Source organism: Paralichthys olivaceus, chromosome 11 (genome assembly GCF_024713975.1).
Source record: "Paralichthys olivaceus isolate ysfri-2021 chromosome 11, ASM2471397v2, whole genome shotgun sequence".
In the NCBI taxonomy this organism is placed as follows: Eukaryota; Metazoa; Chordata; class Actinopteri; order Pleuronectiformes; family Paralichthyidae; genus Paralichthys; species Paralichthys olivaceus.
Window position 1 is genome coordinate 8,509,970 of NC_091103.1, and position 23,247 is coordinate 8,533,216.

General features: G+C 42.0%; 1 protein-coding gene across 3 annotated transcripts in view; it reads right to left on the reverse strand.

Annotated features, from left to right (window-relative positions):
* kcnj5 (potassium inwardly rectifying channel subfamily J member 5) overlaps positions 1 to 23,247 on the reverse strand; it is a 30,145-nt gene that overhangs the window by 5,141 nt on the left and 1,757 nt on the right. Inside the window, exons 1-4 of one of the 3 annotated variants that reach the window (XM_069534611.1) lie at positions 21,008 to 21,254; positions 19,991 to 20,086; positions 10,309 to 10,391; positions 7,448 to 8,321 (exon numbers count right to left, since the gene is read on the reverse strand). In XM_069534611.1, coding sequence (XP_069390712.1) covers positions 7,448 to 8,321; positions 10,309 to 10,371 — 937 coding nt within the window. In that variant the 5' untranslated portion in view covers positions 10,372 to 10,391; positions 19,991 to 20,086; positions 21,008 to 21,254. Of the gene's footprint in view, positions 1 to 7,447; positions 8,322 to 10,308; positions 10,392 to 19,990; positions 20,087 to 21,007; positions 21,255 to 23,247 lie in introns of those variants that run through there. The other 2 variants (XM_069534610.1, XM_020094850.2) reach the window with 2 other exon arrangements.

A 23,247-nucleotide genomic window follows, 5' to 3' on the forward strand; every position in this document is an offset into this window, starting at 1 on the left:
AATACATGTATCGTTTCCATTGAGGTGTGTCAGTTTCAGGGTACTGGTACTGTGCGTGTTGGCTGACAGGAACATCAAAGGGGAGAACGGTCATCACAGATGTTTTTAGTGACACCTTTGCTTTAACAATGTTGACATGTCACAATATCATTGCAGCAGTAACAGCATCAATCGCATGCTGCCGCTGCTACTTTCCATGTAGAGGCACCATGAGGGCTCATGTCCACAGGTGACTCACCCCAAGGGAAACTTTTTGTCGTCACTTACCAGACTCTACTGTGTTGCTCAAAATATTTTTGGTAGGCGATGACAAAGTCAGAGCCTATTGTGAGGATTTGGTTCTTCTTGATAAGAATTACTCTGCTTACAAGACTTAAAAGTAAGCTTTAGAAACAATAGTTCACTGTCTGTTACAGTGAATGTTGCAAATATGTATAACAAGCCCACCCTAGATGCTGTGAACAATATTCAACATTGCTATTCTCTAAGCAGAGCAGAAATGGCAAGGTTACACTCTCTATCCACAACTTTCTAATAATTATTGTATAGATGAGTCAGGTCTGGTAAAGAAGCAGATGACTTCTCCCTCTTTCTTGCTGCTGCCACAGAGCTGCACAGGTTGGAAGCCTTTAGCTGCGTCCACACCATGTTTTAGTTTGAAAACGTATCAACTCTGCTAAGGATATGCCTGGCGTCCACACTGCTCCAGAGTAGTTTTAGAAAAGAGAAGTTTGGAAACGCTGCTGGCCCTGTTTTATTTTGGATGCACAGTAATGGGGATGTTTGGGAAAGATGCCCCTTGCTGATTAGCTCTTAGCAGTCACAACGTAGCCTATGCTGATTTCTCAGGTTCCTATCACATGACCCCCTTCTGGTCAAACAACCGGCATCAGCCTTGGCTGCCATTGTTGAAGTCAACATGGATACGCAACAGCTGTTGTACAGTTAAATTCTTCATTTCGTTGTAATACAGCTGCTTACATGTGTAGGAGACAAGCTATAGTGTTATAGTGTGGAGGGGGAACTGATACAGAGTCAAAACACTCATGTGGACAGAAATAGTATTTTAGTATGTAGCTTCAGAGTTTCTCGCTTAAGAAAGGGCAACTAAGAAGAAAGAGTTTCAACATGTTGACTTAGGTCTCGTAATGAAAAAGTAAAATGTACAAACCACAATAGGTGACATGTCAAGAAAGATCCTTATCCAACCATTTACCTATATGAATGCAGTAAATTCATATTCTATGAGTTCTGTCTGAGGCAGTATTTACTTTCCCCGAACCTAGAGTCAATAGTCTACAAACAAAACAAAACACACACCGTAGGGATTTTCAGAAGGTTGTTCAGTGTGTACAAGGCAGTAAGAAATCCTTAGCTTCATTCTATGATTCATGATGGTGTTGGACACCAATCCTGACCTAAAAAGAGACTATGACAATCTCTTAACTGTTCAAACTTTTCTACAAAAGTTAAAACCACATATAAACTATTATGGATTAGCAGACCTTGGTTTGGAACATAACAATAAATAAAACAACAGCTTCACACAGGAGCAAAGTTTTCTCCTAAAGCAGTGTTTTACAGAATAATAGACTCACAGTTGTTGCAAAAAAACAGGCAATTGGGCAACGGTAGAGCCCAGCAACACATGCTGTTGTTGCAACACATATGGGGCTCAAATACTCTCAGATTGATCAACTATGGAGGCAATATAGGAAATTGGCTGCATGCATTTACTGTCAAACATTCATCATGTTGCTGAAACATCTCCAGCCTGTGCGTCATCTGCCTCTGAGAGAGACCTGTTTGATCTAGTCATTGCATTTAATCCTTCAGATGAGTACAACCCCTTAGCAGAATCTTTTTTGAAAATTATGTGTGGGTTTAACAATAAGCACATTTTATCGATGAGTCCAGAGGGGTGTACTTTAGCCTATTAGAGTGTCTTGACACAGTAAATTGTTCAAGATCAATAAGTCATGACCATGTGGTCATTGCTGTATCAGTGACAGATGCTTAATTAAACACCTATAGGAGATATCATGGAGAGATGCCAATTATTGAGAGAAGCTGTAGAAGTCTTTCAAACACAATTGATAACAAACCTTGGTGATGAGCTGCACACTGTAAATTATGCTCTGCTTTCCAGAGTGACACTCAAAGTTAATGCAATTAGCTGCCTACATTTATGTAATAGCACTTGCATCAGAAATCAATGGCAAGAAATGAGGGTGTGATTCAATTTCTACATGTAGCTCAAGGTGTGTTGGTTCAAACCACCAGTTGATGTATGTATCTTGTTTTTGGTCTATTCCAAAGAAATGTTGTTAATATCATTGCAGTACCCACAGCTCTAATTGTGCCGGATACCATTTAGAGTCTTGATTCATTTCCTTCTACCTGCGCATAATATACAGTCATGTCTTTGTCTTCATCATTTCCTTGAATCCTCTGCATCCAGGAATCCATTATGTATTAGCATTTAATGTTAATGGTAAACAACATAAATGGGCCATGCTAGTCCATCTGGACGACTTGCAGTTGGCAGGAAGAGCACCCTCCTACAATATGCAGATGACTTGTTGGTTGCTTGTCTACAGAGAAATCTTGTCTCACTAATTCCATCTTGCTGCTGCAAAGACTGACTGAATGTGGTCATAGAGCCAAGCTTTAGTTTGATATGGGACATATTCTGACAAATGATAACACAGGTTTAAAGAGAAAAAAAACCTAGTCAGATGTGTTTGTATATTTTGATAGTGGTGGTCTATTTACCATAGGAATTAAAATACAGGCGGATCAGTACTTCATAAAAGCAGATTTCTGACCATGTCATACCTAAAGAAGCATTATAGATTTAATTACATGTAATAGGCATCTCAATCGTCAATCAAATTTTATTTGTATAGCCCATATTCACAATTCACAATTTGTCTCATAGGTCTCAATAAGGTTTGATAACCTCTGCCCTTAACCCTCAACTAGAACCTATTAACAGAGGATAAAATGTAGAAACCTCAGGGAGTCACATGTGAGGGATCCCTCTCCCAGGACAGACAGAAGTGCAGTCGATGCCGCGTGTAATAGAACTACAATATTTTCAACATTGATGAGAAGTAATGGTATGTATAGGCATATTGTATATCAAGCAGTCTTGTTGTAATCATAGCCCATGATCAGCTGCTACCATGATCTGTGCAGATGGCACCAATGCAGACTATGTTATCAGCTTTGGGTGTGAGGCACTATACAAATGAGATAGCCATAATACAGGTACATTAGTTGGAGTTCATGACGTGGGCCTGCCGCCTGCCCACAGCTTATCATCCCACTCATGCTACATGAGATCAGTCCGTGATGTCAGCATTCATGAATAGCAAGGGGCCACCCGTGAACGAGTTTGCAGACTCCTGCTGCTTGACCTCGACCATTTGATAATGTGTCCGGTCAGGGGTTTACTCGTGTAGCTAAGAGCTAATCCATGGTGCTGTCCAGAGTTTTGAAGCAGCTGACAGATATGGATCTTCTTCTGTAAGTTTTGCCTTTGATTTTCAATATTCTCCAACCAACTGTATTACATTAACACTCTGTGACAAAGCATTTTGGTGGAAATATGACTCCAGATATAGTTTTTGCAATATATGTTGGATGTCATTGCACTTTTCATGTTCATATGAAAAACATTGCTTCAATAGGGAAACAAAGGATTACAGCCATAAATGGATGAAATGTAACAGTAGAAGTGCAAACATCACAGGTGTCCTGCAACAGGTGTACTGGGCAGGTCCAGACCATAGATAAAGATTCAATTGCATGTTTTTGTCTGACTTGGGTCTCAAAAGATGTTAGGTTGATGTCAGTGTTGATCTCACAATCAGAAAATGGGTATCTGTGAAAGATTATTTTTTAACTCATAAGGTCTTTAGGTTGCATTAAAGGTATAAGACTTATACGTGGGCCTTAGAAACAATAGTTCACTGTCTGTCTCTAGGATAGCAGTGAAGGCACTGATAGGGCCCAGTGGCCATTGCCATAGCAACCAAGGTTGTAGCACAGACTCCTCATTGCAGATATGATAAAAACAAGTCTCTGGTTGAGGGAGTAAAGATTCATAACACAGGTGCTTTTCAGGGTCTTTACTTAGAGATGATGCAAGCATTAAATAATGGATGGATGGATGGATTGTTGTACTTTACGTCAAATAAAAATATGATCTGAGAAAAGATAACAGGGTCAAAATTGAATAAAAAAGAACATATACATCTGCCTTTTAAATTTATTCGAATTCTGATGTAAATCCATGTTAATAGAGATTAGTCAGAATGTCGTCTGGACCTAAATCACCTAAAATCACTGATTTTGTGTGGAGAAATGCTTGACTCTTGTGCACTCGTCACTGTAAACAGTGTATGGTGAATTGAAGACTTCACCCAGATAATTACTGTCTACACAGAAGTCTCAAAATATTGGTCATTGCCCCCAGAGGCTAATTCGTCAACAGATGATAGACGATGGGCTCTAAGATTGATGTTGATGTGTTCATGTATTTTGTATTTTGTCTTGCATCTTGATATTTGGCTGAAAAATATGCTTTAGGGAACAGAACTTATTATTCAATAGTAAATTATAAAACATCAGCTGCCAAAAGGGAAAAGATGGTGCATACAAACATGACTATATCTGAAGTTGCTTCAGTTTTTATTTTGTTTTCCGGATCTAAACATCCGGAAATCAATCTGTATTACTGGATATTGAGTATGCATAGATTGTAATATTATATTTGAAGACTTTCAATCTGTGAATATTGGTAACTAAGATCTCAGATTGACCCAGACATTATATTGTGATAACCACTTTTGATAAACTTCACCATAATCATTGCTGTGTAGAGCAAAATGTTATGTAAAACTTTATACTTCTTAAGGGCCAAATATTATTTACTCTTCAAGTAATATGCAAAAATGACTATATGTGAAGTATATTGCAGGGTACATAAACAATACAAACATATTGCAGGGCTGCCTCTGTGTTAGGTATTTTTTAGTGCATCTTTGGTGAACTGCACCATGTAGAATGTTCATTAGTTTGAAAGATGCTTTGGGAATGCTTGAGAAACAAGTGTTTATCAAATTCTTTCCTTGTTTGATTTGAGACAAATTTATTCTCCAGCTTTTTTATTTTTAATTCAAAGCATTTAATAATGTACTGTGTATTTCCCCTGGTATTGAGAGTATTAAAATGATTTCCTGCTGGATCAAAGATTTGCATACCACTGTATGGGCCGTCCATTCATTGATACACAACTACACTGGCAGCAGATTCATCACTTTTAAATTAATGAAGTGCGGCTGCTTAGTCAGCTATATATTTAAATGCTTTTGACCTTGGAGCCTTATACCTCAATTAAAAAGACATAATTATCATAAATTAGTAGCCTGGCTGCACTGATTAGTTACCACATGTCCATTTCAACATCTCAACCATTTTTTAAATCACTGTGATATTTCATGACTCAAGCTTATTATATGAGAATTGCTTATAAAAATGATTTTTAACTTATGACTTCTTTTTAAAACATGGGTTAAGTACTTAATTTTCAAATGCTCTCTGGCCGTGATATGACAATACATATTTATGCAGCACTACTCCACCTATATCCCAAATAGGTCAGTCCAATCCACACCACAAAAAGAAATATACATTTGTTCATGCATAGCCCATAATAAAAAAAATCTAGTCTAAAATCTAATTTTGTTACCATTAAATCAAATGTGCACTATGTGGTGAAGGTAGGGCAGATCTACTTTTCTGCATCTTTTCTGCATCTTACTAAGTTCCAAAGTAAATATATTTTGTTTTAAGTAGATTTTTGTAGTTGTATTTTTATAGTCAGTAGGACCCAGACCGATGAAGAAGTAAAGCCATTGTAAACAATACAGAGGTGCTAATCAAACCCTGATAGGGCACCTGTTTTGGATCACAATGTTTGCGGTTGGTTCAGTCGTGATTTACATTTTGACTTATCAGTCAAGTGGAGTGCTGCCAGTGTTTAGTTCAGTAAGTTTTAACAGGGGACATGAGTATAGAGGGAGAGCTAGCTAGCGGATGGTTGGATTGTTCTGTTGCCTAACGGTCAAGGACAGTGACGAAATAAACCCTGCATGATGCCATGGTCTCTGCCGGTGAAGCGAAAGGTGATTTAATGCCTGAGTCAAGTATCCAGCAGCGTGAGCAGGAAGCATGATGACTACTGGTGCTTTGGAGGGTAAAAATTAAATAAATAAAATAATTCAAAAATGAAATAGAGCAGAAATGCTCAGATGCATGCAAAGCCATGCCTGATTGCATTAAGGAGCTTGTGCGTTTTGTATGAGGTTGTAAAATGAAAGTTGTGTGCAAAGACTAAACGCTCATGATCAACCGGTGTGCCTCATTTCCCGATGCAATGTACGATGGTATCCAATCAAATAAATTAGTAACATGTATAATGCATTACATTTCAAATGAGTGGATTATAATTAGTCCTTGAACAACGGCCAATAAACAATGAGGTTTAGGCATATAAACAATAAGTGATTTAGTCAATACCCCACAGAAAACCTGCTTGAAGAGCAAATTAACAGCTAGTTGTGGGGCCAGGCTGTAAAGGTTTCTGTATTCATCCTGCAGTGGTGAATAAACAGGGGATTAGTGCTTAAGGTGTGATTTCTGAGTGGAAGAGGCTACTATGCTGGGAAATGGGAGCTTTGTGGAACTTTACTGAACCACCTGGTCATGTCTGCTTCATAAATGTAACCAGCCTGGAGTGCTTTTTCAGGACAGCTTGGCCTTTACCCAAAACACAGACCAGCAGTGTGGGTAGCTACACTTCCTTAATTTTGCAATAAACAATATCAAAGACATAACCTTGAAGTAACAACAAGGGAAATGAGGGCTGCAATTGAGTACAGGCAAACATTTGCATGCATTTGATCGTCTTTCAATCATTTGTCTCACTTCCAGTGACCCGGAAATGTGTATAAAATAATTTGCTGATGAAGATGGAACTACTGTAAAAGAACAAAATAAAACAGTTGCCTAATTCCTCCAAAAAAAGCACCTTACTAAAATGAATGATTATATTATCATTACAACCCATACGATTATTTTTTAACTGACTAAGAGTTGAAGATCTGTTAATGTTCGTGATCTGTCTTTCCATCCATTCCAATATTATCTTTTGCAATTTGCAGCACTTACAGGTACTCACTCCTGCTCCTCTCTTTAAAGCAGTGCAACTTTCCATGTGAGCCTCTTCTGCATTTCCATCCATTTATCCATTCCACCCACTCAGCTCACTTCCTGCATCCAACAGTTCATTAATCTCTGTCATCCATATATCTTCCTATTCCACCTCTATTTGTCTTTATCCCTTTAACCCCCCTCCCCACCACACCCTCTTTCATACCTGTGGCCTCGACCATTCCCTCAAGGATAACCACGATCTCAAACTCCTCCTTCTCCATTTGCGTCAGCGACATCTCCCAAAAGGGGCTCCTCTCGTTGATTTCGTGGGAGATGATGAGTGGTGACACCAGGAACAGCCGGTCGTCTCCCGTGTCAAAGCCGATGTTGATGTCAGTCTGGTTGAGCGGGATGAACTCCCCCTCCTTGGTCTGCTGCGAGCGGATCAGCTTTGCTCGGATCGATGCCTCGACGATGTGAGAGTTCCTCAGGTCCCCCACCCGAAACATCAGGCACATCTTGTTGTCTCGCACCGAAATAACAGCTTTGTGTGAGAACATGAGGGTCTCTGCGCGGTTCTTTGGCTGTGAGATCTTGACAAACATACAGCCCACCATCATGGCATTAACAATGGAGCCCAAGATGGCCTGCACCAAAAGCAGTATGATACCTTCGGGGCATTTTTCTGTGATCACGCGATAACCATACCCTATGGTGGTCTCTGTTTCAATGGAGAAGAGGAAGGCTGAGACAAAACTGTTGAGGTTCTCCACACATGGAGTCCAGCCCTCCTCGTCGCCGTGCACCAGATCGCCACGGATGAGGGCTATCAGCCACCACAGAAAGCCAAAGAAAAGCCAGTTCACAACATAGACCAATGTGAAAATGAAAAGACTTAGACGCCAGCGTAGATCCACCAGTGTGGTGAACAAGTCACTGAGGTAACGGTAGGTCTCTTGCACATTTCCGTGATGGACGTTGCACTTGCCGTCCTTCTGCACATATCGCTGACGTGGCTTCTTCGCTGGATCAGAAATCAGGTGGGTTCGCTCTGTTGAGATCTGCGCCTCCCGCAGGTGTTTGGGGAGCTTCTTAACCTACGTGGAACAGAAAAGATACAGAGGGAGAGAAACAAAATAAGGATAAAGAGCTGGTAGATTATGTGCAAGTAAAAGAAGAAAGGAAGCAAGAAAACTGCAGTTTAGGGTTCTCTCCGTGTGTGTACTTTACAGTGGCCTTACTGATTTCTTACTGAGGTTATATGGAATTTATAGCCGAGGTGTTCACCTGTTTTATGTGATTTTTCTTCAGCCTTACTAAAATCACACTACTCTGTGCTGTTAGCAGGAAGGCAAATAAAAGTGAGAGCCAGTATAAAGTCACTGCTATGTGCTACTTCATGTCATTGTATCTATGTATTGGGAGAAACTGAAGCAGAGAGTAAGGACATAACAAGAACACAACGACGCCCAGGTCTTTGTCGATGCTGGCCAAGCTCCAGATAGACGATCTGGCTCCACAGCTGTGCCCTGTCTCTCTCGCTGTCCCCTGTGCTCCCCCCACTCACACCCTATGGGACATTGGCAAGCCTGGATAGGAACAGATCTTCTATCTTTCCCCAACAGACCCTTATGGCATCATTAAAAAGAGTGGCATATGCCTAGGTTCATTAGTTACACCATTTACAAACTAGAATTCATACACATGCAAAAATGTATTCCATTATATGCTTCACATGGTTTAATAACATTACAGGACTATAAAAACGATGGGATATTCCTGCAGAGGCTGCGTGGAATTTGCCCATATGCTTTGACAATGCACGCTTACAGAAAGACAAAGGTGTAAGGCACCTTTAAAACAGACAAAGGACACTTGGCAGCACACTGACACTTTCCAATCTGAGCTGATAATTGAAAGGCATAGTGTCAAAGCAAGGAAACGGCTCATAATCGGACATCTGGGATCCATCTAGTCGTGCTCACATCACCAGGAGACCTATGTCCTATTGTGCTCACACTAAGTTCTCCTCTGCTCTATCACAAAGGCGATCACCCTCACAGTGCAGCCGGACACGGACATAATCGAATGCACTACAATATCCTTCCATTTCTTTCATTTCTTGCAGCCTTGCCATGGCCAGAGCCTGCATAATAAAACCTGTCAGGCAGGTTTATTCAGGGGTTTCATTAAGATGTCAGGTGCTGTCTCACCACTGTCCTGTGTACATGCACATGCAGTCAGGCCTGCATGTATTGAGTTTACAGATATTGATTAGAGGTGATCCCTGTTTTGACAGAGAAGAATTGAAAGACAATGCTGGCCCGCATTCCAACTAGGGGCTAGATGACAATGCACTCACCAAATGCCATTGGGCTCCCTAATTACCAGCTCTATTGGATCAAATATAAATCACTGACGGCCTGACGCTTTTTAGAATCAAACTTCCCGCGACAAGAGCAGTTCATGTTTGAAGCTGTTGTTAATCAGCACTACGCCTCTTGTAAACTTCCAAATATAGGCCCATTCGTTTGCACACTTTAGGCTTGCGTTAATTGAGTGATAGATGAAGCTGTCACAAGCAGTGCCGTCCAATCTTTGGCCTTTGTAGTCAATACGGTCCCTAGGGGTGATGGTCCGTAAACAAATTCATTAGTTCTCCCTGCGTGGCAGTGGTAACTGGTGGGTGTTTTCTCTCATTGAGCCTCTCTTGCCGTGCTTGGATTGACAGTTTAGGTTCCAATCAGCAAGTATATCAAGACAGATAACCAGTACAACTGCACCATCCATTACTGGGAGTGAGAGTTGTAATGCTTTGTGGGGATTTATCTTTAATCTTTAGCGCTGATTTAATCTGCGCAGTATGTACACAGTATTCACCTGCTGAATATCTAATTGCCTTTTCAGTCTCCTCATTCACAACATTCTTGAAAGCCATCAGTCTGGTTTCCTTTCTCACACACATACAATGTGCTCTTATCTTCTCCATCAGTTGAGCCCACACCACCTTCATCTCAAATACAGTATAGCATGTCTCCCACTTTTTCCCCATTGCGCTGGACGGGTAGTGGCTGTGCAGTTTACCTGTGCTGGTGTGACTCCTATCTCCATGTTGTGGTCCATGAGGACTCGAGAATCCCCCGCCATTCTCAGCTGAAGCTCAACACCTACAGGACATAAGACAGAAAATGAGTGAAATAAATTTTGCATATAAAACATACATTTTAAAATCAGAAAGAGCTTCAACTTATTTATCGTCAACATTTAAATGAATGAATACAACAGAGAATAAAGGTCAACGCTGCGTTGGCCTCGGACCACAATGTAAAAGCTTCATCCATTAGGCCTTTCAACCTTTCAACCCTTAGCTATCTAAATTATACATCTTCTCTGACAAGTACATACATTATGTCGACACTAACAATGTTGTGTTGATATTCAGTGCAAACCCCCTAAGGCACAATATTTTCTACCTGTCATTTCAATTGTTTCAATTTGTCAATATGTCAATATTTGCCAGCTGGTGTAATTAGAACACGTGGAAACCATGAGGGTGGTTTGAACTATGAGCTTTAAAAGGTCAGATCTCCAGCAGAGTGAGATGTTTGCATCTATTTCAGTTTTTAATAATTTGTCTGTGCAGTTGGTTTATGAAGGTTTATGTTATAGTGGCAAATTCAGCAAAATCGGTGGAAACTGAGTATCGCATTGTGTTTAAACTCATACAATAGCATTACGTTGAATTGATAAATCTCTTTTTAACTCTACTTATAATAATACCACTTTTGCAGTTTTACTGTTCTTTGAATTAATTGGCAAATCCACCACGGTGCATGACTTCATTAGCATATGAATAGCAATCATATGCAAGACAATTTAATGTGAAGATAAATGGTTGCTGCAGCTACTACACAGCTTTCACATCCATAATGTGGAGGTCAGTACAGAAACAGGGAAGTTATTTCTTTCAAAGCCCATATAACAACAACATTACAACTAGTGCTAATAATGATCCATATTTAAATCCATCAGAAGGGACCATTGCTAAATCGTGTCAAACTGTCATTTTACTGAAATGTGTTAAGTTCAACTATCTCTGCAGTTATAAAAGTGTCCCCACACAAAGTCTGCAGTAACTTTGTTTTTTGTTCACGTAAAGTTCTTTGTTCATAAAGTTTTTTTACAGGCATCCGTGAACCAAGAGGATGAAGCCTCCTGACTACAGCAATTCCCTGACTTTGCACTTAGCACCACAGAGTTGTTTTTTTTAACAGCAACTATAGCATAGATTGCATGGAATTTGATTCATGCATTCATGGTCCTCAGAGGATTACTAGAAAAACCTGTTAGGTTAAAATTTGTAACGAAAACTTTGCAGTTAGTGCTACTTAGCAACTTAGCATACTATTGCTCTATACTAAAATGGGGAACACTAAATATTTCACAAGCTTTTCAATCAATATATTAGCATTGCCACTAAGAGCATGTCAGCATACTGATCTTAGCATTTAGTTCCAACCACTGCTCTGCCAAAGAACCCAGTCAAACTTGTTATTGAATGTGTCTGCATAATGCTCACTGACCACGCAGATTGGAGTTTCCCATAAATATGACACTTCCAATTCACCATCTGCTTGCAGCAACTAAAGACAGGCATTCATGTTTTTAATGGTTATGTTTAGACAATCACAGCACCAGTTAGAATGAGGGAACATATGTGGTCAACAATGACTCACGAGACAGAACATGTGCTTTTGTTGCCTAAACACAACCACACACCAAACTGAGGATGAGAAAACTAAGAAAAAGCACGTCCAGGAATTATGTTTCCCTCAAAATGTGTCTGGAAAAACAAATCAGTCGTAGGTTGTTTTTTTTTTTTGGACTCAACATATTCATGAATACAATACCTGAAAAAAACAGTCATGAAAGATGCACTGGCAGCTCACAAAAACAAGCCCATATTGAAAAATGAAAATGAGCACATGCTAAATTAGATGTTCAGTATAAGTATCGCAACATTGAACATCTAGCATGTCGGGACCTACAATGATTTATCAATGATTGATCAAGAATGGAATAAAATTGCAGTGTAATCCACAAATATAATAAAACAGGGTAATAAGGGATCTGCACCGTCGCAGCTGGACGACTAAAGTAAAGGATTAGCTGTTGCCACCACATGGGAAATGACCAAGTGTTCACAGTTGGCTAATTTGCTTGTACAATGAAGCGGGCTCAGCTGCAGCAGTCTTAACCGCATCATTTTCCCAAAGAGCAGGCTTGTTATTGGCAGCCTCAGCTACATGTGACCACATGCAGACAAACGCATGCACACTCAGCGAGAGACACACAAAGCTCTACGTACAAACACACTGCTCCCACACTACCCTGCACCACCGTGGTCACATTGTCCCTCGGATCAGAGACAGCGATTGCTTCTCAATGAGCTAGAGACAAGAGAAATAAATGCTCCCTTTCACAGAAAACCCACTCGCCTCTTTTACTTTGCATTCAATCCAATATAAAATGACTGCAGGTATCAGCTCTGTGGTTGTTTTTAGCTGCACTGGATCAACTGTGAGGTACTGACAGCATGTTATACGTGTGATGTGATTTCTCCGCTTCTGTGTTGTATTTCAAACCAGGTATTTTTAAACATCAGTTATGAGAGAGACAAGAGAAATAAAAAAAGCACACTTTCAATGTGTCCTGGATGATGTGGGATTTAATAACAGCCACTGCTCTTGTTATAGAGAGAGTGGGAGTGTGTGGGGCGAAAACCTCTGATAAAGCCGCAATTTTACCAGCAATCTTACCACACCTCTGGAGCTGCACGAGAGGCAATTAACTTATAGAGCCCATGGGTGTTGTTTGAAAATCAACGACTCCTGATTTACAAAAAAAGAACAAGGGATACAGGGGCCTTGTGACCGGCCGAACGTGTCCCTGCCGACATTCCTTCGTCATCTGTATTTGATGCTGTATTTGATCACTGCGCAAGCAAGGCTAGGGAAAGCAAAAGCAAGGGGGGGGGGGGGGGGCACGTCACAAATCAGATCCACACAGGAATGTACTGTTGACATTGATGGTCCAAAGCAAAGGGCAGAGTGACGTGACAGGCATCTGAGCAGGGCGGATACAGACAGACGTACAGCAGAGGTGCAGGACACACACAAACACACACACACAGCTCCTCTGGAAAACCTTGCTGAAAACATTCGAGGGGTTGCAAGGTCTCGCTTTCTGAATCATTTTAGGTTTTCTCATGAATTAAACATGGCTCCCTGGAGATTTGTAATCTCCAGACCTGTGTGTGTTTTCAGCGAGGCTGTGATTGCGTTGTCTGTTTCACGGCAGCAGACTCAACCAGCCCAAACGAGAGGTGTTCGAACATGCATAACAGCTGGGGTGTTTTATCTTAGTGCTTTAAGAGGGTAACAAGCATTTATCTTGTTAATGGGAGAGTGACTGGATGCTTTGGCTGAATTGTGTTTGTGTCCTGATAACAACAGCACTCATATGTTGTGCTTGAAGCCAAGGGGATACTAGTAATCCAGGGAACTTGCTTCCTAAGGGGATTTCTACAGTACATATATTTTCCTTATTTGCTGACGCTGCACGCTGTAAACAATAATCTGTACAGAGTACAGCAAAATGTGGCATTTTCAGTCTAACCTGTGGCAAGATCTATAATCCCCCCCACCCCCCCACAGCCTGTGAAGCACTGAATTGCACTTGCTCTGTGATTTAATTCTGTACAATTTCAGAAAACTTGAGAAACTTGGGTCAGCTGTGTGTGCAGTTCTGGAAGGTAAGAGGTGGCCTGGAGCGGAGCCAAGAGAGCGATTTTTATCAATACTAATCACTGCTCCGATAAAGACCTCGCAACATTAATTACCTGAATTATAATCCCCACTTGATCAACATAATTGTAAACTCTTTCATTCTGTAAATTACTTTCTTTTTTTTAATTTCCCATTATAAGGAGGTAATCAATTTAGCTTTTCTAGTCTGTGGAGAAACTGTTTCCTGTGCAAAATTTGTGCTTGTTTTGCAAATGCTGAGAACGCTGCTCGCTGCCGTCGGGTACAAACTCTTTTTTTTATGGCTTTAAATGACTTCACTTTTCAGGAATAAGAAAATATGCAGTGTTTTTAAATAAACATCTAACATATGTCTGTTTCACTGACCCTTCTACTCTCTCAACTGATAATTGCTTATGCTTTCAGTCTTCCTCCTTCCCTCCTCTTCCTCAGGTTGTAACCCCTCCGCTGAGCATGACTGGGTTACAAATGGACTCAAGATACTGCAAACTCAGCACTACCCCTATGGTTTACAATACAAATTTGACTATTATTGGGCAGGCATCCATAGAGTTTGAGGTCATTGCTTGCATTTTTCTGTTGGTTCATCAAATACGATGCTGACACTGGATAGACAGAGACAGATGGGCTGGAGAGAAAGAGGAAAGAGCCTTGAAGAGTATTGAAACAACAGCTATTCTCACAGAATCACTGCATCAGATCTACACTGGTAGAGTCGATCCAGCTTATCTGCTATCTCTGTTCTTTGGCCGTGGAAGCAACTCCAACTTTGTATTTCCTTGGTCCCTCACCCTGCCCCACTCCGCCGCTCGAGTGAAAGCAAAGAGTCACGGTTACTGGACCTGTCATGATTATGTCCCGGGCTAAGATTGGCCCATAGAATAACATGGCTTCATCCCTATCTCTGCTCACTTATGACACTTTGAGGTCGAGCGGGTCAAATGACTAAAAACGGCCCCAGCTAGTTTGGCTCCAGGCAAAGCAAACACACACACAAACACACACACACACACACACACACACACACACACACACACACACAAAGTTCATACCATCCCTCCCTCCCCATTTTCCCATTATGCCCGATAGTGAGCTGAGTGTATCCAGTTGTGTCCTTCTCATAGATGACCTTCTCTGGAGTGACACTGCTGCAACGAGACGTTCGACTCACACTCGAGAAACAATTTCTCTAATGATATGTCCAACTCTCTCTCTCTCTCACACACACATCACTCTGTCTATCTCTCCGTCCCGCATGCCTCTGTCCTCTCCCTCTTACAGTACATTTTGCACACATCCCTGGAAAGAAAAAAGTACGGTTGTTTAAACCCTGAATAGCTTTGATCTGCTTCACTCTTCCACCAAAATGAGTATGTGAAAAAAAAAAGAGAGTGACAACCCAGATTCCACATTGCTGTTGAAGTGGGAGGGGATGGGATTAAAACCCAACACCTACTGGAGCTGGAAATAACACCCTCTTCAACCCTGCTGGTCTGAGGCGTGAGAGATGTGATGGAGGGAGATGTGAGATGTCAGAGGCTGAGTGGGTGGGTGGGTGGACATGCTCGCTGGCACCTTGTTTCGTCTTTTTTATCAGGCGTTTCTGTTGTTGATGTGATTTATGGCTTTAGATCCCAGATATCCTGCGCCATGCTCCACTGATGGCTAAGTAAAAGAACAAACCATGATGAGAACGATCGAGGGTTCAGGGAATACAGAGATTTCACATGAAACAACTAAACTAATGTGTTGATTGTACATAAATGAGACTGATTCATATCCTCTGCAACACATTTGATACTACTTTACTTCATGTGGTTGATATCTTTCGCCTCACCTCACTGTAGAGGACAGGGGAGCAGGGGGAGCAGGGGGAGGATGGGAGGCCATTAGCAGGGAGGGGCTGAGCTGCACATGCCAAATGCTTTGGAGGACCCAAAGGTCAAATAGTCTCGATTGGAATTCCTGACATGCTTCACTGTGTCCCCCTTGCTTGTCCCTTCGTGGAACCTCCTTCTCTATAGTCAGCACATACCGAGTCAGAATAAAATGAGATTATGACCCTGCATGTCGCATGTCAAACCCACTCACACACGGCAAAGAGGCTGAGTAACGTGCCCCCTTGCTCAGTGCGCCCTCTGACAAAGTGTCTTTTAGTGACAAGCTTAAACCGCCACCAGCGCCGCTGACAGCGGATGACACGCTGGGAATGAATCTTAGTTGTTTGAATGTGAAGCTGAAGTTGGTACCATATAAATATGCTAGGTAATCAGAACAATGTCAAAAATCTATATTTCAAACAAACAAGACAAAACAACAACAGAAAGAAATGACCATGTCAAATAAGAATTCCACGCTGCCACTCAGGCCTTATTAACACACATGGAAAGACATCTCCCTGTACCATGTGTGGTGTTAATGAGCTGCAAACGTACAGGGATGTACATCCCCTGGGTGATGAATGCTCATACCTCATAGATGCTTGTGTAAAACCCTCCAGATGTAAAGTAGACCTGAATACTGTAGCGGACCTGTGGCCAATTAGTGACTGTGGTTGAAGTGTTTTTAAATCAGACAAAAAACCAAACAACATCCAAATCTATCGGTATGTATGAGCTGTGATATTTACGTGCACATGTCCTATAACGCAATAAAAATGAACTCAAACGTGATTTAGTTAAACTGGCTTGACCTGAATGCTCATAAGCTGGACAGGAGACAGCGTAACACATCTCTCTGCCATTGTCTGTCATGCTTAACAAAGGAGTCCTCATGAATAGAGCGAGGGATCCTCCTTCATTAAACTAAGTCCAGATAATGGCTGGTCTAGCCGCAGCGGCTAAGCCAGGAGCAGGAGATACTGTAAACCTGCCATTTCATTCTACATAACCTGCTGCTGGCCGATAAGAACACGAGCGGTATTATAAAGATTTGTGAGAGCCGGTTAACCTGGACATGTATCCTGGAATCCATTTTCACAGTTGTCAAAATCTGTGACAGATTATACCCTCCAGTTTTTTCCTACATGTATGTAGGAAACTTCCACCTGAACAGAGCGAACACGGTTACAGATGAGCTCACTGACGGTTGCTACGGTCAAGATGACCTGACTAAAGGAGACATTTTTACAGAGATAACATTCAGCTCCATGAAAAAGAGCCTGTCTTTTCTTCAAATATATTTTGTCCATTGAAGGTGACACAGGATTTGTGCGCATTTATTTATTTTTTGATTCTATTACATTTTATAACATTATTACATTTTCATGGGCGTGTGGTTGGGTTAGGAAGGTTCACAGTTCCCCAGGGTTGAGTTTGCATGTTTTGGTTCTTTGGCTTCCTCCCACAGTCCAAAGACATGCACATTGGTGTCAGGTTAATGAGATACTCTAAATTGACTGAAGGAGTGAATGTCAGCTGGGATTGGCTCCACTCGTCAAATAATCTAATAACATCTACTATAATCTGGCTTTTGTTTATCGATTTATAGGAATGAAACATGACACCTGGGTGAACAAGCTAATTTTGTAAGACAGCGAGGTGAGAGAAGTATGTTTGTGACGTTGAATGTGAAGTACCATCTAGAAAAAAATAGAAAGGCAATGGGAAAGTAGCTTGCCACCTTTTTAGCGGGTTTCCCCTTCTATAAGAAATGAATATATACCCTACCTTTGATGTAAATTGACAGTAAGAGTGAATGTAAGTGTGAATGGTTGTTTGTTTCTGCATGTTGTCCCTGTGATTCTCTGGTGACCTATTCAAGGTGTACTCTGCCATTCGCCCAAATGTCAGCAGGGATTGGCTCTAGCTCCCCCTGTGACCCTCAAAAGTGATAGATAATGGATAGATGCAATATTTGTTCAATAAAGGACCATGTACAAATAACATGGATGTGCCCATTTGATGCACTGTAGCAGAGTTAGCCTGAGGCTAATTTTCATCTGCAGTGCAGTGACGCGTCACAATTAAAACATCCACATGGTGTCAGAACCGCGCTAAGCAAACTAGACAAAACACATAAAACAAGTTACACACAGTAACACACATACACACACAAAATTTGAATGTATTCAGAGGTGAGTAGCATGTGCGCTTACACTTATACACGTACAATATGCTATATGTTCATACGTGTGGTGGACAAACACAGAACAAAGATCCCAGAAGGAGTCGTCTCTCCGGCAAACAGAGGGGGAAGGTTTGTTTGTGCTGCATGTAGGCTGAAGCAGTGACTCCATGTACTGTATCAACTTTATGTGCGACAGGACTGTGGGAGAAATACACATGTTGAGAAGTCGTTGCCTAATCAGCGGGCGTGTCGTACCGTAAATCTGGTACGTATAGGCATCATATGTGACACTTTAAAACACAGTAGACACGGGCTCGAATTTGCATTACTTGCAGATTTACAAGGGCATAAACAGAGCAATTTTCCTTCGAGAGAATGACAAGGTTGTGGGTGAAATTTGATGGCGCTTATCCGTTTCATTGAAATGTCAAGAGATTGTATTGTATTCATGTACAATGCATGAAGTGCGACTTTTAAATAATACACAAAGTTATTTTTCTGAGAGCCAAGAGTACAAACTAGAGCTGGAGGAGAATAAATCCATGATAATTCAGTAGCATAAATAAAGCATCTGCATATCGGTCTATCAACAGCCCCAACAGTTAAATACAGTATTTTAATGCAGTTGTCTGACATGCACACACATTTTTCAGGAGCACTAAATAGGAAAAAAAAAAAGTCTTCACGCCTGGCTAAGCTTTTGACACAAATGTGCCGCTGCGGTATTAGAGAATGTGGATCTGCTTGAAGCTTTTCCCCCACATCCCCTAGAGACACAGTCTTGACTAAATAAACAGATCCAATTAATTATTCACAGTGTCTTCTCTTTAGAGAGACTCCTCAGATCCTGCTGAGCATTACATCAACCCTTTGCCCTCTTTTGTCCCCTTGTTAGGAAGATCTGGACAAGGATAATAACCTGAGCAGGAGGGGAGTGAGGTACATGCGCGCTGAGTTGCAGCTACAATAATAGCAGTGATAATAAGGTCAGAAGGCCATCCATCGGAATCCATTACATCTAAGCAGTTCTCACTTCCCCTCGCAATCTTTGAGTAGCTGATCACAGGGTCAATGTGGATGAAGCCTTTTCAGACATGAAGTCCGTGATGATGTCCGCACAATTGTGACGGAGATGGCCTCTCACACATCAGGAACATAGCAGGAGATTCTCCGTTCACAACAACACAGACATTTATGGTGCGTTGAGACGAGGGTTGGTGCAGGATGTAACATATTAATTCCGCTGCAGAAATCACGTGTTTTTGTTTACATCACATCGACACAAGCTTTGGCCCTTATCACCTAAATCTTCATCTGAGTCCTCTGCCTATAAATCATCATGCAGAGATGTATGATTTTTGCATCTGTCTCATGTGTGAAACTTCATCAACACACACTCTCACTCGCAGCCAGTCCCCCAGAGGGTCTCCTGCTGTATTCTCACCTGGGCATATTCAGACATCAGAGTTTTTACGGGGGTCTCACTAGGAAATTTTTGCCTTGTCACGTACAGCCCCTTCGGAGAATCAGTGCATGTCTGAAAGCAGCTTTACAGGGATAGAAGTAACGTAAGTGTGACAAACGGGATGGTTTAGTTATAAAATACAGAATTAACTAATCACTGTCAGACTGAGTTGTCTGATTCCTTCTGCTCCACATGGCTTGAGTTATGTGTCCCACATGTAGAAATGTGGTTAATGATGAAAGCAAAGATGGGCTGCGCTAAGTTACTTCCCCAAGGTGAGCCCGTAAACACACATTGAAAAATGATTACTAAGTCCACGGGCTGCCTTGACACTGTCTTGACATTTCCCGATGATGACAACACAAGGAAGGACAAGGGGTTTTGGGGAGAACCTGCGCTCGATTACCTTGGCTGCTTAGCCCACTGCATAGTCATCAAACTTTTACAGCTACAACTCTGGAGATGTGTGTCCAGCGGAGTGCACTGAACTGCAGCTGTACATCTGAGGAAGAAATAAGAGGTGCACATCAGACGTTAAAGCCAGCAGCCCTGATCCTCAGCCCAGAGAGTGTTTCCCAGGGAATCAATACGAATGATTTTTCTCTCAATGTCTTTGGTGTAGCTTACAATATTCATGACAAACCTGCTGGCAGCTCTCACTACACCACACGCCGGTTGCTTTATCTTCACCTTTTTATCCAACGTATAAAAACAACGTGCTGCGCTGTGTGACAGCGGTGTAATGACCCCCTCCTCCACACACACGCACACACACTTTCTGTGCTGATGCACATTCACTCTGGGTTCGCTCCTGCTCCTGCCACTGCCATCGCTGCTGCTGCGCTTGTAAAAACTCCTGCATTGCACTGAAAGAACTACAGCACGCCACACGAGTGTAGGCACAAACAGCGGGAGTGTTGACAGGCTTCTCTCCGCTTGCGTCACATAGATCCATTGGCTTTTTGAGTACCCTGCCCCCACTACAGTACGAGGGGCAAGGAGAAGCATGACGATGATCTATGTATCTCTTCAATGAAGGGGGCATACTGTAAGATGAAGGGAGGCAAGAGTTCCTGCTCTCTGGCTCTTGGAGGGTCTTGCGTTGTCTCACATCTTCTTTTTGCTGTGTCTGTTCCTATCTATCTGGTTCTCACAGTTTTTGATCTCTCCCATACTTTCTTCTTTATTAGGCAACCTACTCCAGATTGGATTTGTGGCTGCGCAATGAAACACATAATGCAATCACAGCATGCAATGCCATCCACAGACAAATTGAGCGGAGGCTGCCTGGATGTGGAGCTACAGTCATATCATGCATCAGCGGCTTTTAAACCTCCCTCTCCTCTTTATTTTTGCCTTCCCTTCGCTATCTCTTCCTCTGCTTTTTTTCCCTTTTTCTTCATCAGTGGTGCACGAGGCTTACCTTCAGGTCTCTGCAGGAGTCGCTGGCAGGCTCCCTTCCAGGCATCTCACAGCTGCTCCTCTCCCCAGGACTGCGCACTCCTTTCCTGGCTTTGTTCAATCAGCAGCAGCCCTCCTGCTTCTCTCCTTTCACCCAGCTCCTTCTGCTCTCACTCTCTATCTACTCCTGTATGAAGGGGGGCTCTGCCTGTGCATTTGTGTGTGTGTGTGTGTGTGTGTGAGTGTGAGAGAGAGAGAGAAAGACAGAGAGAGAGAGAGAGAGAGAGAGAGGCAAAGTGGGTTAGAGAGGAGATGGCTAGGATGTTAATATATGTGTGCTTTGTCTTGGATGCTCCTCTCTAATTTCCACACAGACGTTGTACCTCTTTCCTCTCGGGATTTGTCATTTTTTAATGTGTGTGTGTTTATGGCTTTTTGTACATAGCATCAGCATCACTGCATGTGTAGGTGTGTGCGTGTCTACACCACATGGTCCTCTTTCCACTGCTGCAAGGGCAGAGAGAAATATGTTTGGAAAAGTCAAGTACATTGGTACAGTGAGAGGTGGGAATAGAGAGATGAGAGTGTGTGTGTGTGTGTGTGTGTGTGTGTGTGTGTGTGTATTGCAGGGTGCAGACAGGGGAAGAGGGATGGTGAAGAGGAGTGTGCTATAATCAATTGCTCTAAAACTGCAGTTGAAAAAGAAGCCCCAAGGGTTTGACAGCGATATAAAGTGGAAGCAGAGAAAAAGAGTTTTAGGAAAAGCTATATAGAAAAAAAGAAGCAGAAGACAGTAACAAAGTCGTATGAGAGAAAAATGGATGAAGTAAAGGCAGAGATGAAACAGGGGATGAGGACATTTGGTGCAGGAATTTCTTTTTTGAATTACACAACCAATCACATTTGGTTTCCGTCCGTTATTCCTGAACATACAGTTAATGCTGAAGCCAAAGTGGTTTGACCTGAGTTTGGCCACATTACCATTGCATCAACCATGATGATGAGCTGCATGCTCAGAAGGCGATGTTCTCTTGTAAAGTAAAATCAAATAGCTTAGCCACAGAATGGAATCTGTGGGCTCATTTATTCATCATATCTTAAATTACCTTCAGTAACTGCTGTGGGCAAGAGTGTGGACAAACACTGCAGAGACAGAGACAGACAGATCAATGGTGAGAGGACATTGAGTCGTTACTGCACAGAGGAAAATGAATGCAGACTCGACATAGTGGAGGAGGAGCAATGACAGTGAGAGCAAAGAGAGAGAGAGAGATAAGGAGATGATGACAAGAGGGGGAGGAGCAAAAGGAGAAGATATCACCATGAAGCCTCTTCATGTACTTCATGCATTGAGTTTGGGAGATTTATGACAGCAACCTCCCTTTTTCCCTGCATGCACACTCTCCCTCTCCAACCTTCCCCCGCCAGTCACAGGGGTGCAGTGAGATGACTGAGAGAGACCCCCCCCCCTCAGCCACTGCCCAGCTCAGGAGCCAATAATAGCAGATTATGGAACATCAAGAGGGGCATGCCGCAATAACGAGAAGCTTGGGATTTGGCTGAGGGATACAACCTCCGGGCCGCACTCGCTCCCGGGGTGTACAGGTGCTAATCTCAGCAGTGCTTGTGAAGCGCCGGTGATCTACATGGCCCCCAGTGGTTCAGATCCAGGCCATGAGTAATTATTTCCCCTTCTGGCGTTACACTTTTATTGATCAAAGATGAGCCACCCCTTCCACCTTTTTGCCTCCACTATTCATCCTGCTGAGAAATCTACTCTGTTGCACTGGCTCACATTAATCACACATTAATAAAGCTTCTTGGCACATCCATTATTACCAGAGCTCACAGGAAACTTGTGTATGGTGTAGAGCTATTTGCATAAAGAGGAAGGGGCGTGGGTAACACAACAGAGCAAGCTTTTCATCGGCACTTTAATAGAGATTCCATTAGCAGTATCAAATTACATTGCAAAGATGAACTGAAGGATGAAGACACCCAACACAAATGTGCACAGTGTCATGCATGTTCTGAGTCTTAATATTCTTCAATATATTGATATGCATTTCCATTTGAAATAAATTGAGCTGTGTCTCCTCCATGTTGAATAAGAACTATTCTCAGTCTCCTTCCTGCAGATTGGAAAATAAGTGCATGTTGCACGCAGGATGTAAACGGAGGATTAATTCTGTGTGAAATTGCAGAGATTTAAAAAGGCATCAACGGGATGCAAATAATTGAATTTTTGAGACACTTCCAAAG